This window comes from Pristis pectinata, chromosome 10 (genome assembly GCF_009764475.1).
Source record: "Pristis pectinata isolate sPriPec2 chromosome 10, sPriPec2.1.pri, whole genome shotgun sequence".
NCBI classification, from domain to species: domain Eukaryota; kingdom Metazoa; phylum Chordata; class Chondrichthyes; order Rhinopristiformes; family Pristidae; genus Pristis; species Pristis pectinata.
The window spans coordinates 83,831,560-83,854,588 of record NC_067414.1 but is presented as its reverse complement, the minus strand read 5'-3'; the positions used below and the strand labels follow the sequence as shown (position 1 = coordinate 83,854,588).

At 39.2% G+C, this 23,029-nt stretch overlaps 1 protein-coding gene across 11 annotated transcripts in view; it reads left to right on the top strand.

Annotated features, from left to right (window-relative positions):
* sesn1 (sestrin 1) overlaps positions 1-19,136 on the top strand; it is a 76,896-nt gene extending 57,760 nt beyond the window's left edge. For 2 of the 11 annotated variants that reach the window (XM_052025081.1, XM_052025085.1), the window contains exons 2-10: positions 2,967-3,032; positions 3,898-4,098; positions 5,087-5,269; positions 12,652-12,891; positions 13,741-13,891; positions 14,702-14,817; positions 15,843-16,033; positions 16,120-16,264; positions 17,508-19,136. In XM_052025081.1, coding sequence (XP_051881041.1) covers positions 2,967-3,032; positions 3,898-4,098; positions 5,087-5,269; positions 12,652-12,891; positions 13,741-13,891; positions 14,702-14,817; positions 15,843-16,033; positions 16,120-16,264; positions 17,508-17,594 — 1,380 coding nt within the window. In that variant the 3' untranslated portion in view covers positions 17,595-19,136. Of the gene's footprint in view, positions 1-1,413; positions 1,498-2,765; positions 2,797-2,966; positions 3,033-3,897; positions 4,099-5,086; positions 5,270-12,651; positions 12,892-13,740; positions 13,892-14,701; positions 14,818-15,842; positions 16,034-16,119; positions 16,265-17,507 lie in introns of those variants that run through there. The other 9 variants (XM_052025083.1, XM_052025091.1, XM_052025092.1 and 6 more) reach the window with 8 other exon arrangements.
* The last annotated feature ends 3,893 nt before the right edge of the window (positions 19,137-23,029 follow it).

Below are 23,029 nucleotides of genomic sequence, written 5' to 3'. Positions count from 1 at the left end.
CTGTATAATAATGCACACTTAAGAGACAACAGGGGATCATGCCTGTACTATGACCTCTGAAGGTTCAAGACCCATTACTAGATGTTGGAGCCAGTTTCCCACTAAGGTCCATACAGATATGCCTATTACTGACTCATTCCCAAGTAGAGGTTGTGGCACCCCCATCTATTCATCAGGGAACAGGCAGTGGGACACTGGCACTATAGTAGGCTCTGCATGGACATTTCCAGAAATTTCTCAGCTGCAGAATTCATCTACTGAGCTCATGCCAGGTTAACATAGCACAAGTATAGCAGGACTATTAAAATGAATGGGAAAATTGGTTATTGGAAAAAAGATAAATAGAACTCTAAGTTAATTGGAATGTCTTCAATTGTGTGTATATCTGTGAGTTTTTTGAATTTTAATTGTTTTTAAACATTTTTGCTTTTAACAAGTTGAGTGATGTTGAATGTTTGTCGATATCAAGGATGTGCACAAACATTCAGTTTAATTGGCAGCTGGTGAGTCTAGTGGCAGAGCTTCACCAGACTGTCAAAGCCATTCTGCCAGTCTCCCATCAGAAGGCTGGGCCCTGGACCACAATGTAAAACTGTTTGGTTCAATGCACAAGTGGCCAATATTATCAAGGATCTGTTGTTTTTGCAGTTTCAAAGGTGGAAACATTGCCAACAATCCCAACTAGCCTGTATACAGTTTTCCAACTATTACCTCAGGCTGAATGTACAAACTTTTAAACTCTTGAATGTTTCTCCTGCTCTCCACACAACTAAGACCACACCCATTTTTGTCTCTGCAGTTTTCCCTCATTTCCTCCTCTAGCCATTGATTCCTGCCATAAAAACTATTACCTGGTCCCTTGATCTCACTAGTCTCCTCTAGTCCCACCTTTTGAGCATAGATTTTTATTACTTCAGCTGGTTAAATGCTTATCAATATAAGCCATCACCACTGAGACTTTTTCCTCATGAACATCATCACATCTGCAATGCTATCTATATTGGCTATAACCTGAAATTAAATCTAATCTCCGACCTCCTTTCTTCCATTCTTCTCTGCCTCGCAATTGGTTTTCAACACAGTTGACCATTCTTCTACTGTCTGAATTCTTCAAAGCTCTGTCTTCTCTTCCTTTGCTCATGCCTGATTTTTAAACCCAGTGTTAGTGAAGTTAGTATGGCTATTGGTTCTGGTTCTGAATCCCAATATGGTAGCTAGGGAATTTTAGATTCAAATAAATAAATCCGTAAATAAAAAGCTAGTCTCGGTTACGGTAACTATGTAATTGCCAGATTGTTGTTAAAAATCCACCTGCTTCATTAATGTCCATGAGGGAAGGAAACCTGCTATCATTGTATGTGACTAATGTCACATATTCCACTAATGTGTTGATTCTCAACTACCTCCTCAGTTTAAGGGCCATTAGGGATGGATAACAAGTGCTTGCATTGCCATCAGTGTCCAAATCAAGATGATGTGTGGCTTGAAGGGGAACTTGTAAGTGTGTTCATGTGTGTCTGCTCTTGTCCTCCTTGGTGAAGATTGCAATTTTGGAAGCTGCTGTTGGAGTAGCCTAGGCAAGCGAGTACAGTGCATTTTGTTGATGGTACATACTACATTGAAGCAGTCATGAAGGGGTTTCTGACTGCTCTAACTTGGATTCTGTCAACTCTCTCGCAGTCAAGAAGTGCAGACCTTGGAATGCTGCCATTAACTGCATGCTATCTACTTTTTACAGCTCGAGCCATTAGGAAGAATGAATTATTCCTGTAGTTTGAAACATGTCAGTGCTATACTCTTAAAAATACGAAGAAGTTGCCAATATTAGTTACTCTAAGCACAGACTAATATTGTGCAATTGGCAGGAAAGCTAACTACTTTTTGCTAAGATTTTGAAGCTGCCAAACCTTGTGAAGCTGGAACTTGATGTTGAGAATCCTGGGAGTGGTGGCATAATAAATGTTATGTTAGCCACTTTCATATCAATGCCTGATTTTAAAAAAGTCAACAGCACGTGGATAGAGCGGAAAGGGAAAGTGGTGGCAAGTTTTGTCATTTGGAGTGTCATACAGACTTTTTTTTAAAAAAGCCTTCAATTTCCTTTTGGTTTGACAAATTAATGTGATTATGTGTTGTGAAGGCTGAGAAAAGTTCCACTTTGTTCTAAGAGTTAAGTGAAAATTTGTACCATTTACAAAATGCATAATTGCTGGGGTTTTTTTAGTTGTTAGTTTATTTGCAAAATTCTCCTGTTACCTCATGGTCACAGGTACATCAAGGTTTTGTTCAAATACTATGCTGCATTAAGTTGTGCACAGATGTGGAACCACTTCACATACTTCTGAGTAGCTGTAATTTCTTGACAGATGTATATTAAACATCAAGCAAAAGAAACAAAACAAGACCATCTCAAAGTAGCTCAGTTGTTGATGCAGTAGTTGCAGAACTGTATGTTCTTGGCACCAGGACAATTAGAATATTGGAGCATTGCCATAATGGAGAAGTACAGGGTTTTTAATTCATGCAATCCCACTTAAATAAACTGCTATAGTTTTATATTGTATGTAGATTTGTCCATGTTCTCTTTTTGTAGTAAATTGTAGAAAAGCTACTGTAAAAACGCTTGCTTCAGTGGTTTTTGTCTTGCACGAGGAAACTGCATGAACAATGTGTTCTAGGCAGTGAGCCAAGTGGTTTTAAAGAACGTTCAGCCTACAGCTGGTCCAATGTTCATTTCAGTCAGATTGTGGCACCATTAAAAACAAACTGATGCAACTAATCTGTGTTTTTGATATTGTTTGTTCTAATCTATTTTCTGTGGTCTCACTGAAGAAATAATCCTCAAACAAAATAATAGTTCTCTGTCATCAGTCATGACTAACCCTTTTTTGTATTAGAATTAGCAACTGTACTTTTTATTACACAGCTTTTCTCTTGTAGAGTTAAATGCTATTCTTATTCCACAGGAAATGGGTGTGAGAATCCCTAGGCCTTTGGCAGAAGGACCAAGTGAATTTATTCCTGAAAAAGAAGTATGTATATTTCTATCTTCTCCTGAAACCCAAATGATTTAACTTGAAGGTTGTGGTAGTGCACTCATTCCTTGCCAACAATGTTAGTGCAAGGGATGTGTGAAAGTATGCACTGCAGTAATGTTTAATGACTTCGGAAGCTACCTTTGCGGATTGAACGATGATGGACATATAGCCATTTACCTGAGCCTCTTATCTAAGTCTTTATTCTCTTTTTGTACAACAGTTGGTTTAAAACAAACTGTTCTGCTTTACCATCCTACAAGCATACAGTTGAAAATTATTTCTGTGGGGATAAGGGACAGTGTGTGGTTTATTTTGATGTGATAAATTGCCAAAGAAACAGTTATCAATTTACATTTCTGGAAATGTTCCTTTTGTTTTGGTAAATTACAGACTGTTTAAAATTTGAAATATGAAACTGGAAATGAATTGAGACACTTAAGAGACAACTATAAGTAATCATTCTGGCCTAAGAAAATAGTTGGCAATATTTTAAGTATATGCCCACCCACCTATTTCAAATTATTGCTCATATTTCACCAATCAGTAGAATGGTTCCAGGCATCTGTTTTACTATAGTTTCTCAACATAAATTTAACTGATATATAGTGACTATTTAAAGGTAAGTACAGCAGTTCTATGTAGGGTATTGTTAATATACTTTGTAAAGTTTAATCTGGGAACGCCTTTACATGTTGAGGCAAAATGATTTCAGCCAATTTCTCTCCCAAACTAATAGCAAATATGCCAAACCTTTGTAAATGAGATTAGTCTCTAATTGACCTGAACCAAATGTAGCTATTATGCTGTAATGATTATTGTGATCAGTGTTATGAGGTGAAAATTAAATATCTTTAAACAGATCCTGCGACTAGGAAGAGAAGATGCAGAGATACGTGTATTGTTGATTGAAGCGTTTGCAACTTTGGGTCGACTGGACAACGTAACCTTATTGATGGTTTTTCATCCACAGTATCTTGATAGTTTTCTCAAAACCCAGCATTACCTAATGCATGTGGATGGTCCATTGCCATATTGTTATCGGCATTACATTGCGATAATGGTGAGTCATCGTTGCTGTGCACTTGATCAGAATTGAACATTTTATATAAACTGCTTGATAAAGTTTGTTTCTTGCTTGCAAGACATTCTGTTAAAAGGAATTCAGCCTCGTGAAAAGTACATTAAGATGTATCACCTCATTTACAGACCATTTCTCAACAGTGCCTCAGAAATGGTTTCCATAGTCATGGGAGATGTTGGTTCTTGCATCATTATGTTGTCTGTTTTGTTAATGGGTAAAAAAAAGCATAGAAGAACTGGGTCAAAACAAAGTTGGAAATGCTAGTAGTGCACATCCTAACATTAATTACTTTGTTTCCTTCCACCTGAAAATTTCTCAATTATACAGCCCAGTACTCTTGAGCAGACTTTTTTCTTTTTAAAAAAAACTCAGCATATTAGGATGACAAACATCTTTGTACTTACTGCTTTAAATAATCCATCTTTAAATCAGGCTGTCATATATATCTGTATAACTTGATGTGTTATATTACAATTTATAATTTTGTAATATTGAAATATTAGTATTCATGGTTCAGGATTTTTTCCTGAAGGATTTCTAAATTTGGTTATAAGTATATGGGAGCACAGGACAGCTAAGCAAAAGATAATGCCCATTGGCTCTGTTTGTATAGTTCGTTTTGACTGATAGATGTAATACCATTCTCTATGCTCATGAATAATCCTGACTTTGTTATGTAAATCTACAGTTCTTGAAAACTTCAGTTTAGAGTTGGATGCAAAGGGGTTACTGCAATCCAATGATTTTTTTTGGTTTATATTGGAATGTCAACATTCATATCTGAATTGTGCCTGCTTCAGTTAAGCCAAAACACATCCATTAGAATAACAGTAAAAGATATAATAATACACTAATGAAGTGCAAACGAGATCTATTATGATCAACAAATATGGTTTAAGGGATAAACGTAAATGTATATCTTTTGATACAATATGATATGCCATCTGAATTTTTACACTTTTTACAGGCTGCAGCGCAACACCAGTGCTCGTATCTTGTAAATCTCCATGTTAATGACTTTCTCCAAGTTGGCGGGGATCCCAAATGGCTAGCAGGATTAGATTCTGCTCCTCTGAAGCTTCAGACTTTAAGTGAAGTGAATAAAATTCTTGCTCACAGGCCTTGGCTTATTACTAAAGACCATATTGAAGTGAGTAATCCTTTAGTTTCAACGTATGTTTGAATTTTATATGCCTGCCTTACACCCACCCTCCACAATTCTGCATCTTTCTTTCGTTGCCACTAATGATTTCCTCTCAGTCAGAGCCATTCTCTTTGCACGAGGTGAGGCCTCATCTTTTGATCAGAAGGTTGCTTCTGATCATTTCCTTTTCTGCCCTGCTAGCAAAATCTTTTTGTCCAATCTTCCCTACCTCTGGAGCAACTAAACTTGCCTCCTCCTTGTCTACCTCAGCTCACCTTTTGATATCAGTGTTTTCTAACTACCATATGTCCACTGCTCCTTTTGACAAACCCATTAGCATTCCAGCTGATTTGACTCCAGACATCACAATCTTGGTTGAATAACAGACAAAAGAGCAGAATCCAGATACAGATGATTGCCCTTGACTTCAAGGTTGCATTTGACTGACTCTGGCATTAAGAAACTCTGGTAAAACTGAAGTCAAATGAAATCAAGGAAAAGTCTCTCCATTAGGTCAATTCATACCTCATGGGAAGTTGACAATGATGGTTGTTGCAGGTCAACCTTCTCAGCCCCAGGACATAAAACCATAGAACAATACAGCACAATACAGGCCCTTCGGCCCACCATGTTGTGCCGACCTTTAAACCATGCCTAAGACTATCTAACCCCTTCCTCCCACATATCCCCCTATTTTAAATTACTCCATGTGCTTATCTAACAATCTCTTGAACTTGACCAACATATCTGCCTCCACCACCTCCCCAGGCAGCGCATTCCATGCACCAACCACTCTCTGGGTGAAAAACCTTCCTCTGATATCTCCCTTGAACTTCCCACCCATTACTTTAAAGCCATGCCCTCTTGTATTGAGCATTGGTGCCCTGAGAAAGAGGTGTTGCCTGTCTACTCTATCTATTCCTCTTAATATTTTGTATACCTCTATCAAGTCTCCTCTCATCCCCCTTCTCTCCAAAGAGTAAAGCCGTAGCTCCCTTAGTCTCTCCTCATAATCCATACTCTCCAATCCAGGCAGCATCCTGGTAAATCTCCTCTGCACCCTTTCCAATGCTTCCACATCCTACCTATAATGAGGCGACCAGAACTGGATACAGTACTCCAAATGTGGTCTAACCAGAGTTTTGTAGAGCCGCATCATTAGCTCGCGGCTCTTAAACTCGATCCCACGACTTATGAAAGCCAACATCCCATAAGCTTTCTTAACTACCCTATCCACCTGTGAGGCAACTTTCAAGGATCTGTGGATATGAATCCCCAGATCCCTCTGCTCCTCCACACTACCCAGTATCCTGCCATTAACCTTGTACTCCGCCTTGGAGTTTGTCCTTCCAAAGTGTACCACCTCACACTTCTCTGGATTGAACTGCATCTGCCACTTCTCAGCCCAGTTCTGCATCCTATCAATATCCCTCTGCAAGCTTCGACAGTCCTCCACACTATTCACAACACCACCAACCTTTGTGTCGTCTGCAAACTTGCTAACCCACCCTGCTACCCCCTCATCCAAGTCATTAATAAATATCACGAAAAGTAGAGGTCCCAGAACCAATCCTTGTGGGACACCACTAGCCACAGCCCTCCAATCTGAATGCACTCCCTCCACAACAACCCTCTGCTTTCTACAGGTAAGCCAATTCTGAATCCACACGGCCAAGTCTTCCTGGATCCCATGCCCTCTGACCTTCTGGAGAAGCCTTCCTTGTGGAACCTTGTCGAATGCCTTACTAAAATCCATGTAGACGACATCTATTGCACTACCCTCAACAATCTTCCTGGTCACTTCCTCAAAGAACCCTATCCTACCTACTTCCCTTCACAAAGCCATGCTGGCTGTCCCTAATTAGTCCCTGATTCTCTAAATGCTCATAGACCCTATCTCTTAAAATCCTTTCCATGGGACAAATTAGGTATTACTTGTTTTCAAGATCTGTTTGTTGGAGGAAATCTTTCTTCGTTTGAACAATTGTCTACCAAGTATAATTTACCAAAAACTGATTTTTTTAGATATTTACAAATTAGAGATTTTCTTCAATTTCAATTACATTCTTTTCCTTTGTGTCCCGATAAGAATTTATTAGATGTAATTTTTAAGTTGGAACCCTTTCAGGATGGATGAATATCTAATATTTATGACAGATTACTAGGAATGAGTAAGGTGCCACTAGATAAAATTAAAAATGCTTGGGAACAAGATTTGCAGATGTCAATTTCCGAGGAAACTTGGAATGAAATTTTCAAGTTGGTTAATACTTCATCATTATGTGCTCGTCACTCTCTCCTTCAGTTTAAAGTGGTCCATAGACCTCACTTGTCTAAAGATAAACTATCCAGTTTTTATTCTGATATATCTCCTTACTGTGATAAATGCAATAACGGAGTGGCTTCCTTAATTCACATGTTTTGGACTTGTCAGAGTCTTAAAAAATATTGGACAGAGGTCTTTCATACTTTTTCTGTACTTTTTAAAATATATTTTAAACTTAATCCTTTGACTGCACTATTTGGGATTGTTGGAGAAAAAGATATAACTTTGAAGGCTTCTGATTTACATATTCTGGCTTTTATTTCTCTTATAGCCAGGAGAGCAGTATTGCTTAAATGGAAGGAAGCTACTCCACCTACGCATGTTCAATGGTTATGGGATGTTATGTCATACTTGAATCTAGAGAAGATTCGCTGTTCAGTTTTTGAATCTAACCTAGACTTTCAAACCCTGTGGGGACCCTTTTTGAATTATTTTCAAAATCTCTGATTTGGGGACTAAAATGCAGGTATTGGCTGACACTGCTACGTTTTTTAAGGTTTTTCCTTGCTGTTTCTTCTATCTCACAGTTTCGGGTTTTGGTAGTGGGGGTAGATTTTTTTTTGTAATATTTCAATTTTTTCTTTCCTTATTAATTAACTAACTACTATATGTGATTATTGATTTAGAGTATTGTAATCCTAAGTACGACTTAATTAAATGTATTCAGTAGTATTTTTACTTTCTTTTTTGATGCATGTACTCTATTTTTTTTCATGGATTTAATAAAAATATTGTAAAGGAGAATCCTTTCCAACAGCTTGCCCACCACAGATGTAAGGCTCACTGGTCTGTAATTCCCTGGACTACCCCTACTACCTTTTTTGAATAAGGGGACAACATTTGCCACCCTCCAATCCTCCGGTACCATTCCCGTGGACAACGAGGACTCAAAGATCCTAGCCAACGGTTCAGCAATCTCCTTCCTCGCCTCACAAAGCAGCCTGGGGAATATTCTGTCAGGCCCCGGGGACTTATCTGTCCTAATATTTTCTAACAACTCCAACACATCCTCTCTTGATATCTACATACTCTAGAACATTACCCTTACCAACACTGTCCTCAGTGTCATCAAGACCCCTCTTTTTGGTGAATACTGAAGAGAAGTATTCATTGAGAACCTCACCCACTTCCACATATTCCAGGCACATCTTCCCACCTTTGTCTCTAAGTGGTCCTACCTTTACTCTCGTCATCCTTCTGTTCTTCACGTACGTGAAAGAAGCCTTGGCATTCTCCTTCACCCTATTCACCAAAGCCTTTTCATGTCCCCTTCTTGCTCTCCTCAGCCCCTTCTTAAGTTCCTTCATTACTACCCTATATTCCTCATGAGCCTTATCTGATCCTTGCTGCTTACACCTTATGTATGCTGCCTTCTTCCTAACTAGTTGTTCCACCTCTCTTGCTGGTTCCTTCACCCTGCCATTCTTTCTCTGCCTCACCGGAACAAATTTATCCCTAACATCCTGCAAGAGATCCCTGAACAACGACCATATCTGCATAGTACATTTCCCTTCAAAAATGTCAGCCCAATTTACACTCAAGTTTTAGCCTTATAGCCTCATAATTTGCCCCTCCCCAATTAAATATCTTCCCGTCCTCTCTGCTCCTTTCCTTGTCCATGACAATGCTAAAGGTTAGGGAGCGGTGGTCACTGTCCTCCAGATGCTCACCCACCGAAAGATCTGTCACCTGACCCGGTTCATTACCTAATACTAGATCTAATATGGCATTCCCTCCAGTCGGCCTGTCAACATACTGTGACAGGAATCCGTCCTGGACACACTTAACAAACTCTGTCCCGTCTAAACCTTTGGCACTAAGCAGGTGCCAATCAATATTTGGGAAGTTGAAGTCTCCCATGATAACCACCCTGTTATTCTTGCACCTTTCCAAAATGTGCCTCCCAATCTGCTCCTCAGTATCCTTGCTGCTACCAGGGGGCCTATAGAATACTCCCAGTAGAGTAACTGCTCCTTTCTTGTTCCTAACTTCCACCCATACTGACTCTAGAGAGGATCCTTCTACATTATCCACCCTTTCTGCAGCTGTAATAGTATCCCTGACCAGTAACGCCACTCCTCCTCCTCTTCTCCCCCCTCCCTATCCCTTTTAAAACACTGAAATCCAGGAATATTCAGTATCCATTCCTGCCCTGGTGACAGCCAAGTCTCTGCACGAGCCATGATATCATAATCCCTTATATTTATCCAAGCTCTCAGTTCATCACCCTTATTCCTGATACTTCTTGCATTTAAGTAAATGCACTTTAGCCCATCCACCTTTCTACTTTTATACCCTGTACTCTGCTTTTCCTTCCTCAAAGCCTCTACATGTTAGATCTGACTTTTCCCCATCCCCTTCTTCCTCTGACCTACCCATCTGGTTCCCATCTCCCTCGCAAACTAGTTTAAACTCTTCCCGAACCACCCTAGCAAACCTGCCTGCAAGGATATTGGCCCCCTGTCGGGTTCAGGTGTAACCCGTCCTCTCTGTACAGGTCCCACCTTCCCCAGAAGAGATCCCAATGATCCAAAAATCTAAAACCTTCCCTCCTGCACCAACTCCTCAGCCATGCATTCATCTGCCATCTCCTCCTGTTCCCACCTTCACTATCACGTGGCACTGGCAGCAATCCTGAGATTGCTACCCTTCAGGTCCTGTTCTTCAGCCTTCTACCTAGCTCCCTAAACTCGCTTTTCAGGACCTCGTCCTTCTTCCTACCTATGTCATTGGTGCCAACATGTACCACGACCTCTGGCTGTGTTCCCTCCCGCTCAAGAATACTGTGGACCCGATCAGAGACATCCTGGACCCTGGCACCTGGGAGGCAACATACCATCCGGGATTCTCTCTCACGTCCACAGAACCTCCTATCTGTTTCCCTGACTATCGAGTCCCCTATCACTACTGCCTTCCTCTTCTCCTCCCTTCCCTTCTGAGCAGCAGGACTGGTCCCAGTGCCAGAGCCCTGGCTACTGTTGCTTGATCCCTGCAGGTCATCCCCCTCAACAATAACGGAAAACCTGTTATTTAGGGAAACAGCCTCCAGGGTCCTTTGCACAATCTGCCTTTTCTCTTTCTTTTTCCTTTTCTCTCCCCTGACAGTCACCCTACTATCTACTTCCTGAACCCTAGCAGTAGCTGCTCTAAGGGGGGTGACTGTCTCCCGATGCATAGTATCTACATAACTCTCTCCCTCCCTGATGCTGCGACTCCATCTCATCAATTCTGAGCTGAAGCTCCTCCAGCACTTACTGCAGACGTGATCACCAACGCACTCCAGCAGGGTCCACTAGCTCCCACATCATGCAGCTGCTGCACACCACCATGTCCTTCACCTGAACTAATTCTTACCCTACCTAGTTTTATCCTACTTAAAAATTTATAACAATAACAGGTAAACCTTCCCTTTACCTACCAGGTACTTACCCGCCTCGCCCCTTTACGCCTAAGCCCCTTGAGCCAAAGCCCAACCACTCTGTTCCCTCTCACTCCACTGCCCGCTCTGAATGCTGCCCGCTCGATATGGTGGTCTTTTTAAACTGCCTACGTGCTAACCGCTTACGTCACGTGCCTGCACAGTCTTGCCCCGCTATTCCCGATTAGAGAAAAAAAAGTAGCTTCTCTGAAGTCCACTGAAACAATCCGAAAAACGAAACCGCCCAAGTTGTTTCTTTCTCCTTTTAAACTGCCCACGCGCTAACTGCTTATGTCACGCGCCTGCGCAGTCTTGCCCTGCTATTCCTGATTAGAGAAGAAAAATCTTTTTGATTTTTATGATTGCATGAGTTCTGCATTAAAAGCACTAATAATAAACAAATGATTAAAAGATAGTTTACAAAAAAATTATTTCCTTTTGAGGCAAAACCCAATAAGAAAAGTGGTCTAGCTGTAGTTAATGAGAGAAGATAAAGAGAGCATTGGAACAAAGGAAAGGATTATAACGTTGCCAAAAGTAGTAGTAAACCTGAGGATCAGGGAAGTTTCAGAATTTGGGAAGACCAGGATAATGTTAAAGAAAGAAAAGCAGAATACAAGTAATATAGTGAAAGTATGAAAATTGGTGTAAAAGTATCTTTAAATCTTGTTAATTTGTTCTAATGTGAGTCCCTTACTAACTGAGAGATGACATTATATTAGGGAATAAGGAAGTGGCAGCAAAGTAACAAATATTTTGTCTGTTTTCATGAAAGAAGTCATCAAAAACCTCCCAGAAACAGTGGAGCACAACAGGTCTAGTGAATGAGGAGCTGAATGGAGTTAATATTGATTAAAAAAAATAGTATTGGGAAATTAATAGAACTGAAAGCCAATAAATCTCCAGGGCCTTTTGACTTACTGTCCAAGGTTTTGAAAAAGATGACTTTAGAGATAATTTATACCTAGGTTGTCATCCTTCAAAAATCCACAGATTCTAGAAAGGTTTATAGAGATTGCAAGTTCCAGATGGAACACCATTGTGAAACGGAGGAAACACATACTCTAGATGAGTTAGTCACCTAGCAAAGAAAATGCTACATGGAGACAGAAGAGACTGCAGATGCTGGAATCTGGAGCAAAAAATAAACAGCCGGAATAACTACGATATTCTGCACTTGGTTGTCTCAGATCTAGTACTCCCTTTGACCACACTTGGTCCTCTGACTAATTTTATCCAGGCAATGGAATGCATTCAATCCATTTGATAGATGACTTTCTTTTAAGGACATGCAACCACATTGCAACCATAGGCTATTTGTCAACCCATCTTCCATTGACTCCCTACTTGTCAGCACCACAGAGTACTGTGTTTGTGTTGTAGAACTTTGCCTTGAGAGGTTGCTAGGTGTGTCAGCGATTGCACCAGAAAATAACATTGCTATAATTTTTTTTACTCAGCATAATGGAAGAGTTTAAATAATTTTCATTTAATAAATAATGAAAAGGCCTATTGACATGCCTCCTAAGCTAAATCTACCAATGAGGACCAAACCAATTTTTATAAATCTAGCTGGCGGTAGTTTGTGTTGTGTAGCTGCAGCATGTGGCAGTATCTTAACACATTCTTTTTGTTTATTTACAGAAGCTTTTAAAAGCCGAAGAGCATGGCTGGTCACTGGCTGAGTTGATACATGTGGTGGTACTGCTCACCCATTATCATTCTCTTGCATCTTTCACATTTGGATGTGGTATTAACCCTGAACTACGTTGTGATGGAGGCCACAGTTTTCAACTTCCTTCTGTTGGTAATTGCTATTTATTTGCTATTACAAATGGCAACAATGCTGTGGAAGAACGACTGAATGTTCAAGTGGGGAGTGAAGTAAGTTCAAAAATATTGCATCTTTTCCCTAGCGTGTTCAGATGATAGCTTATCCAAAAGAACATTGTACTAATGACTTCTAATAGAAATGTGAAACGATTCAAACCTCCTCCAGTGCTCTGTTACGGTTCACATCCACTTCTTTTCTATCTCTAATCAATAGTGTGCCCATTGTGTCCTCTGCCATTTGTGGCACTGTTGTCAACCCAAATCTTTCCAAGTTGCCTTGTCACTCCTCCTTCCTCTAGTGATTTTTTTTTCCCTAATATATCTTCATGCTTTCTCCAATTTTCTCTTTATTTTGTCTGATCTCCAACTTCTATTTGAAATGTGAAGGTGTTGTGTATAAAGGGCCACAGTTCAAGTTTTTTGATCATATTTATGTGACTTGGGAATTTCAGATAACAATTGTCACCTAATGTCTTAAAGCAACTTTGCTTTCTGAAAACGTGTATCAGTAATATGCAGGGGGCTTAATTTTAGAATACATTTTAAGATGTTGCAAAGTGCATCATGCAAAGTACAAGCAGGACTGCTGCACAGAAATAATTTTATACCGAACACTTGCTTCCTTTTATGTGTGTTCTCTATCTACACCAGGCAGCTGCAATGAGTCAAAGTTACTTACTTTTTAAATAAACTATAGGATTTATTTTTCTATCCTCAGCAACCTTTTTTTAAAAAAAGATTATGATGAGGATATTTTCATCTTAATTCTTTTTATAAAAGCTACCTGGTAAGCCTTGCAAGTTCAGCTGCAAAATTTTGTTACTGCGCAATACTGGTTCTTTATTTAAATTGTGCAAGAGGCAATTTTTAGAGTGCAATGAAAATGATCTGTTCTTTTAGCAGGGTACAGAAACCACTTGTGAGGTAGAAGCCCTGATGGAAAAAATGAAACGTCTACAAGAATGTAGAGATGAAGAGGAAACAAGCCAAGAGGAAATGGCAACAAGATTTGAGAGAGAAAAGACAGAGAGTTTCTTCGTTGCACCTTCAGGTGAAAATAAGATGTGTTAATGTTGGTTTGTGGTACATATGTTTAAATAAAACAATAAATGCTGATTAAGCAGAGTCCAGGCTAGAGAAACAATTAGTGGTTTGGGTTGTTGATCCTTCATCACAGTTGCAAAATGTGATGAAAGGTCATTGACTTGATATGCTAGCATTGTTTGTCTGTAGGTGCTAAGTATTGTGGTTGCAACTTAATGATGCAGCAATGTGGCATGTATAAAACTTTACATGTTGGTAGTGTAAATGTTAAAATTATTGCATATGTGTAAGGTAAATATTTTTAGCAGAAATGTCCAAAATAATGCTTGCAAGCCATTTGGAGCCCAAAGACCTTATTGTTACGCTTACAAAATTTCACGAACACCATTTTATTTCCACATTTTCTACTAATGTTTGCTTCCAGCGATCCCTTCTTTATTCATTGAAGGGGGATGTGGACATTTCTGTCTGCCACTTGAATTGAGTGCTTTTAAGGCTCTACCAAATATGGCCCAGTCTGGTTGATTTCTGCCAGAAGGACATTTGGTTTAGCTCTGCTCTTTCATTGTTGGACCATTCTTAAATATGAACATGAGAATCTATTAAATATGTCACATGACATGTTTGAGCATTAATGGAACTTTCATTTTGAAGTTAATACATGGATTGCAAATTGCCTGTGGGTGTTGGGCCTATGATAACAAACCACGGGCACTCATAACTTTCTGTGCTGATACAGCGAGTCTGGAGTGCTGCACGAGGAACTGGATTCCATGGCCATTGGCCATATTGGTTTATGTTTTTGTTTCTATTCCAGAAAATGAGAAATCAATAGACACTAGGGAGATTTCTCGTCATTTTGAGGACCCGAGCTATGGTTACAAGGATTTTTGCAGACATGGTGAGCAATATGTGCCCACTTTTCGAGCTCAGGTAAAACTTAAAAATATTGGCCTCAAATATTTGATTAATTATGTAGCAATGTGTCATGTTTTTAGGTTGTAAGACAGTGTCCATGTTACGTTAGCCTAGCTATGTCATTAGGGTGAGGTACTAGGCAAAGCCTGGATGGCTTTATTTCTCTCTTTCCCTCATTTTGGTCCCTTTCACTCCTAGTAAGGTTGGAGACTAGAACAATTTCAAACCTATCCAATCATATTTTTGCATTAAACGTATTGGACCGTTCAGAGCGTGGGCGATCAGAGTGCCATAGGATTTGTATACTGGTAGCAAGAGGCTATTGGCCCATGCCTGCTTCCAGGGGACCAGTCCCACTAGTCCCCCTCTCCCCATTTCCCTGTATCCCTCTATCTCATACATGTCTATCACTCCCCTTTGATTATTTTTGCTTGTAACTTCCTCTAAGGAATAAATTTTATAGTAGCCTATTAACCTACTGGAATGTGGGATGAAATCAGAACACCCAGAGGAAACCCACATGGTGAAGGAGTATGCAAAGTCCATGCAGGCAGCACCAAAGGTCGGGTCCTTGGAGCCAAGAGGCAAAGGCACTAACTGCTACACCATGTGCAGCCCTATAACTGTTGACTGATCAATCAATTGACAGGAAGTGTCTTTGGTTTATTCATTTGTTGTGCTGCTTGTGATAAGTTGGCACCACGCACCTTACCCCATCCTACATGTTCCACTTGATATTGACCTGTAAGATCACTAATGACATGAGATAGAGAAAATGAGGACAGCCTATCAATCAACACTGGAATGTTATTAGGAAGATTTCCAATTGACTGAGAGGACTGGTGCTGAGTTTGTGATGGGTTATCCTTTTATCTTGCTGACATTATTCACCAATGCAGCTTGATTAGTAGGATATGGTTGTTTCCATCTGTTAATATCATTAGCAAATGTTTAAACTATGGTCAGAGCGTGTGAATATTATACATTTACTCAATGAATTGCCATGATTTTTTTTAGTATGTATGTTAATCCTTACACAGGATTATACTTGGGAAGATCATGGGTACTCCCTTGTTAACCGACTTTACCCAGATGTTGGCCAGTTATTGGACGAAAAATTTCAGAAAGCTTACAACTTGACTTACAACACTATGGCAATGCATAAAGATGTTGATACCTCAATGCTCAGACGAGCCATCTGGAACTATATCCATTGTATGTTTGGAATAAAGTGAGTTTACTTAAAATAAAAAGTATGTAATTTTGAAATATAGCAAATCATTGTTTATAGATATCTGATCAATTGATTTCTGACAGGTATGACGACTATGACTATGGTGAAATTAATCACCTATTGGATCGAAACTTTAAAGTTTATATAAAAACTGTGGTCTGCTCTCCAGCGAAAACCACAAAAAGAATGTATGACAGCTTCTGGAGACAATTCAAACACTCTGAGAAGGTATGAAGAACTTCTACTAAAGTGAAGATTCAGAATTTCTTTAAAAACCCACTCAGTATTTACTTTTCATTCACCTATTGGCTTGTTTGTGGTATGGTCTTATCCAGCGTAGTATTGCCATCTACAGAATGCCTCAGTCTTGAGAAGAGCCCTAACTACAATTGTCCTGTATTTTAATGTCTGACATAACCTGCCCTTAAACCTCTCATGACATCTTTGGAATTTATAGGTGTTTTATTTTTAATACAGACTTCAATGTTGATATTTCCAGTTCGGTTCCTATGAAAAAGAAACATCAGAGAGCGGTATCTGGTAGCTTTATTCTCCCCAAGAGTTTTAAACCACTTCCCTTGGAGCTGATAATGGTGCATGGCATCCTTTGTAAATTAGTTTAACCTTTGACTCAGTGGAAGTAAATGAATTTTGAAAATTCCAGGTATTATAATGAGTTAGCAAAATCATTTATCCCTGACACTGACGCTAAGTGAGGTTAAAGCAGTTTTCATGTGAAGTAAGAGCAGACTTGGACTTGCTTCCTTAGGTTAGAGTTGAGTAATTTCTCCTAGTGTCCTCACTGCAGTTTCCTGTGCAGCTTTTCCTGCTTAAAGTGCATTTGTACCTACATTTAGTAGGGACAGAGTTGTTCTTTAACCTGATGCCATTGAACAGCATGGGGTTGTCCAAAGTGGGTAAAGGTTAATTAAATAACTTTAGAAATGTAGTCCTGTTTGTAATGAAGGAAATATGGTTGAGAACTAATTGTGTTATTCTCATGCTCTGTAACATTGTATGTGGGTGTGCTGCAGGATAGAGAGGAAAAGGAAATCTTACAAGTTCAGTTCAATTATTTTCTTAGAACTGGTATTCCTCCTCTCCCTAAGGATTTCTTTTGTAATGTTCTGATTTTAAAACTTTTGCTTGGTTTCAGCTACTTATTACTACTTTAAATTTTTATTTAATTGATTTCAACCTATACGTAACAGAAACGCCATGTAGCTGGAATTCCTTCCTCTGCCCCCCTCCATGATTGACAATTTCACTGTATTATGGACCAGATCTTTGCTTTCAACTCCTGTTTGAACAAAATATAGGTTTATTGTGTCTTGTCAGTCACATGGATTTCACTATTTGAAATATAACTCCATTGAGCTGACTAAAAGTGAAATTGATGTAAAAGTTTTTTCCAGCAATTTTAAATATTCCAGATGGAATATTCAATTCCTCATTTTCTTCCATCCCTTAGATTCACGTTAATTTGCTGCTTATGGAAGCTCGTATGCAGGCAGAACTTCTCTATGCTCTGACAGCCATTACACGATACCTGACATGAAGACCCTGTACTCTCATAACCATCAATTGGCAGTAGAGGAAACAGCCCTCATTTGAACCAAAGGAAGCAAGTTACCCTCAAGTTCCATTGTGCCATACCATACAACATGAGAAAAGTGTTGTCTCATTGTGCATTATGGCTAATCTTCAACTACAGACCATGCACAGAACAGCAATGGAAGAGTGAAGAACCAATGTGCATCCTGAGTATTTGATCACCCATGTGTGTTTTGGCAACAAAATAATTTCTAATACACTGAATGACTTGCAGCATAAAAAAGCTATGTGTTCTTTTTAAAGTAGATTAGAATATGAAGTTGCTCTGGTAACTGGTGATGAAGCTTTTTTTTAACAAAGGTTTTGTGGTCTAACAGATTTTGTATCTCAAGGACCATTTTGTAGTTGAAAGTTGTTGGTGCTGCTATTCCTGCCAATGAATTACTGCAATCACCAATTATCTAAGTTGAGCTGAGACTATCAAACTGTATACTGCAGCCACCTGAGCCTGTACTGTGACAAACTGCAGTGATGAGTTACAGTTTGAGACAATAATGACTTTATATTTGTTGGAATTCTGCTACATTTCTGTATAAATTATAGAAGTATTTTTGCTGTGAAACAGCAATGTGCTTTATTTTCACACTTTGTTTCAGAAATTGGTGAAGTTTTAACCAGAATATTGTGTCTCTGGGGAAAAGTGTATTCTTCAGAGTTTCTGTCTTTTGGGCAAAACATACACACAGTAATGTTTCTGTGTGTAATTTGTAATGCAGGATATAGTTATGTTATAGCTATTATTACCTACAAAAAATGTTTAGTTGCTGTTTGGCCGTGATAGCAGTAGTAGCAATGTCTGGGTGACTGCTCAACAGTCTTCAGAATTGTAGCAACAAACTCATAATTTTTAATGTGATGTTTTAACCATTAACAGCTTACCTAACGAAGCTAGAATTGTTTTGTGTTTACTGATGACCAGTACCTGATTTAGAATTTTAGCATGGTCTTTTGTATTTTCATCAGGCTTTCAATAACTCAGTTATAATACAAAATATTAAATGTTTAAAAATGTAATTATTGACATTTGAATTAAAACTGAATTTGTTAGAATATGTCTGTTTCATTAATACAAAAAGACTGGCAATGGTATTATTTAATGGATCCCATTGAGCAAATTCTCAATTAAAACTATGTACAAGGTTAACATGGATTGTGTAAGATTCAGAATAAATATTTTTTTCAGAGGAATTTAGTAACTGAAAGGTTGTTTGTAGTGATAGTTTTTAAAAAAAACCTATAGAAATAAGGGGAGTAGGTCATTTGGCCTATCAAGCCTCTTGTGCCATTTATAAGTCCTGCAAGATGTTTGTATATTGTAATGAGATCTCTCTCAACCTCTGCTGGAGTGAATTCTAGATTTTGACTGTCATTTGTGTGTTTTAAAAAAATAATGATCTGGTTATTTTTAAAACAGATTTCCCCCTTGGAGAAAGTAGTTTTTCTCTGTGTGTTCTTAAAAATATTAAACATTTTTTTTCAGGATGGCATTGTTGAAGACCTCCATTTATTAATTACCAATGAGAATGTGGTATTAAGCTATCTTTGTGAACCTTCTGGTAAAAAATCCATTGTTGGGCGGGGGAGTTCCAGGAATTGAACCTGGTGATAAAGGAGGAATGGCAATATATTTCCAAAAAGGATGGTTTGTGAGTTGGGGTGGGTGGGGTTGGGGATGGAATCTGCAGATAGTGATGTCCCCATGCACTTGCTGGACTTCCAGGTGATAAAAGGGTTTGCAAGGTGCTATTGGAGTAGCCTAACTGAGTAACATTTTGAAGATGGTAAAGAGAACTGCTGTGTTGCACTAGTGGTGAATGAGGTACCAGTCAGCTGGGTTGCATTAACCTGGATATTATTGAGCTTGTTGAGTGTTGTCAGAGCTGCACTCGCCCAGGCAATTATGCACCTGACTTGTATCTTGAACTGAATTTGTCATAAGAATCTCAGATTGCCAATATAAACATAGCACTCCAGATTGGTCCAACCAATTGTCTATACAACTTATTACTTAAAGGGACACAAGGCTGCTGTCAAAACATTTATTGCCCTATCCAAATTTCCCATTGAGAAGAGGGTGGTGAGTTGCTGCTTTGAATTGCTTCAGTCTATGTGCTTAAGATCTTTGCACACTGCTTTTAGTTCCAGGGCTTGGGCCAATGATGTTGAAAGATTTGCAAAGCATTTATGATTTGGAGGACAACTTGCCTGTGGTGGTGTACCTATCTGCCTCCTGCAGGTCATAGAGGCAAGTCTGAGAAGTGCTCTTTTTAAAAAAAAACTTGACAAGTTGCTGTAATGCATCCTGTAGATAATGTATGCTGCAGCCACCATGCTGATAATGGAGAGAGTGAATGTTTAAGATGGTGGATAGGGTGTTAATCAAGCTGGCTTCTGAGTTGAGTTTCTTGTGCAGCTGGGGTTACAATCATCCACTCATGGAGAGTATTATTTGACATGCACTTTGGTAGTTGGTAGAAAGGAATGATCTGGTCTAGAGTTGGGAAGCTAGTTGGTTGCTGCAGAATTCCTAGCCTCTAACTTGCTCTTGGGGCTACAGTGTATATGTGGCACTTGCAGTTACATTGCCAATCAATTGAAAATTACTAAGCTGTTGATGGTGAGTAATTTGGCAATGATAATGTCACATTGAATGTTAAGTGGAGGTGTTCATGCTTTCTCTCTTTGAAGGTGGTCATTGCCTGATACTTGTGTGGAGTCAATGTCACTTTCCATTTATCATTACAGCCTAAATGTTGCCAGGGTCTGATGCTTGAGCTACTCCATCATCCAAAACATTACACTTGTGAATTCCAACTTGGCAATAATACACTTTCTCACTAAGACCAGTTCACTTCAAGTGATTAGATTTCTGGAGTGACAATTTAGTGTGCCTCTGGTAAAATCCTAAACTTTGTGGCTGATGTGTACAAAAGATGGAAGTTTTTTCTGATTAGCATAACATCTATTTTAGGAATTTACAACCTTCTGATACTTTTTTTTAAAAAAAGCCAGTAAGCAGAATATTCTGCAGTGTAGTGAACTCTTTATCTTGCAGCTGCTTCCTGCAGCTCCACTTCCTTTAAGACAATTTTTTTAAAATAGCTAAAATTAGTTTGTTCATAAGGCTCTAGTGTGAAATTGGAGACAGATTTGAGTACCAGTGTTGAAAGAGGTGGAGGAAGGAGATTTATGTTCTTGGATGATTCTGAAAAGCTTTTATTTGCACAAGCTGAAAGTTGTGGCCATTCAATTCTGATGGGCCTTGATTTCCCTTCTCTTTGCCCTGACTTCTGTTGGGCAACCTGGCGATGGTGGTTAGAAGATAAAGACAGTGTCTCTAATTATGTAACTTCCCCATGAGCCACTCATTTTTCTACAATTCTGCACTGAAAACTGGTGGGTGTTCCTGGGATCAGTAAAAAGCCAAATGCAAAAATGGATGGTCTACTAAATAGCAGAATTCTGATAATTCTACAGTAATACACAAGCCTTTTTGTATATTTCCTCTTGAGTCTAAGAATCATGCATGTTTCAATAAGGTCATCTCTCATAGTCACAGAGAGAGTGTACAGAAACAGGCTTTTTGACCCATCAAGTCCATGCTGAACATCAAGCATCTGCTTTTACACTAAATCCTACCCTACATCTCCTAGAAAATAGGAGCTTAGCCCACTCATTCTCTCCACATGTGGCAGACTTGCCAACCTGGAACCTGTCTGGTAAATCTTTTCTTGCTCCCTCTATAGCAAGTATAAGGAGACCAAAATTGTATACATACACTTGTAATACATGCCATTTGCCTTTCTGATTGCCTGCTGCACCTATATGCTTTCAGTGACACATTTATGCCATTTCTCACCATTTGAAAACAATGCAGAATTTCTGTTTTACTCTTGTTCTGTCCAGGAAGAATGGTGATGAAAGCGGAGGTATGAGAAATAAATGAGATGTAATCAAGCGCTCTGTTAACAACGGTAGAGGAGAAGTCATGGTTCAGGAAGGAAGAAACTCAGAGGTACCTGAGGGAAAGCCTTGTCGTTGGAGCAGATACAACAGAGATGCAGAAACTGGGAAAATACCTTCCTAATTACTTATTGTATCTGGACATCAATTTTCAGAAGTTTATGTACCAGGGCATCCAGCTCCCTCCCCTTTCAACCTCATTGTTTTAAGAAAAATACTCCATCTTTCTATTTCTTTGACCAAAGTGGGGGAAAAAAACACATTTTCCACATATTATTTGGGGCAGCACAGTAGTGCAGCTAGATCTGCTACCTCATAGCTTCAGTGACCCAGGTTCAATCCTGATCTTGGGTGCTGTCTGTGTGGAGTTTGCACTTTCTCCCTATAATTAAGTGGTTTCTCCTGAGTGCTCCGGCTTTCTCCCACATCTCAAAGAAGTGCAGGTTGGTAGGTTTATTGGCCTTTGTCAATTGCCCCTAGTGTGCAGCCAAGTGGTGGAATCTGAGGGAAATTGATGCAAATGTTGGAATAAAATGGGATTAGGTAAGGATTAGTGTAAATGGGTGTTTGATGATTGGCATGGACTTGGTGGGCCAAAGGGCCTGTTTCTACACTGTATGACTCTATATACCATCTGCCATGTCCTTGCCAATTTATTTAGCATGTCTATACTCCCCCAAGGCCTCTCTGCATCCTCCTCACAATCCAAAATGTCACCCAGCTTTATATGATCAGCAAACTTAGATATATTAAATATGATCCCCTCATCTAAATCTTTGCTTTTCAATATAAACAACTGCAGCCCTAGTGCCGATCCCAACAGCAGCCAAACAGTCTTAGGCTCCCAACCTAAAAATGGCTTGTTTATTCGTTTTCTGTCCATTAACTAATCCGCAGTTAATGATGGTATTTTACCCCCAATGGCACAAGCTCTAATTTTGTTTAGTTACTCATTGTGTGGCCCCTGATTGAAGGTCATCTAAAAGTCCAAATGCACCACACACTCTGGTTCCCCATATCCATTCTGTTAGTTACAATCTATTAAGACTCAACAGATTTCTCAAACGCGAGCTCCTTCTCATTAATCCACGTTGACTGCTAAATCTATTACTACTTTCTTAGTACCCTACTATCCTTAATAGAATCTAGCATTATTTCTACAATTGAAGTCAAGCTAACTGATCTATAGTTCTGTTTTCTCTCCTCCCTTTCTTAAATAGCAGGACTACATTGCTACCCTCCAATCTTTGGGCACCATTCTTGACTCCATGGAATTTTGGATAACAGTGAATAAAATGGGTTTTCACAACAATTTTGTGGTGTCATGGTCACCATTGCTGATATACATATTTTCAAATTTGAAATTTATTTAATTAACTGAATTTAAATCCCTCTACTATTGTAGTACAATGCAAA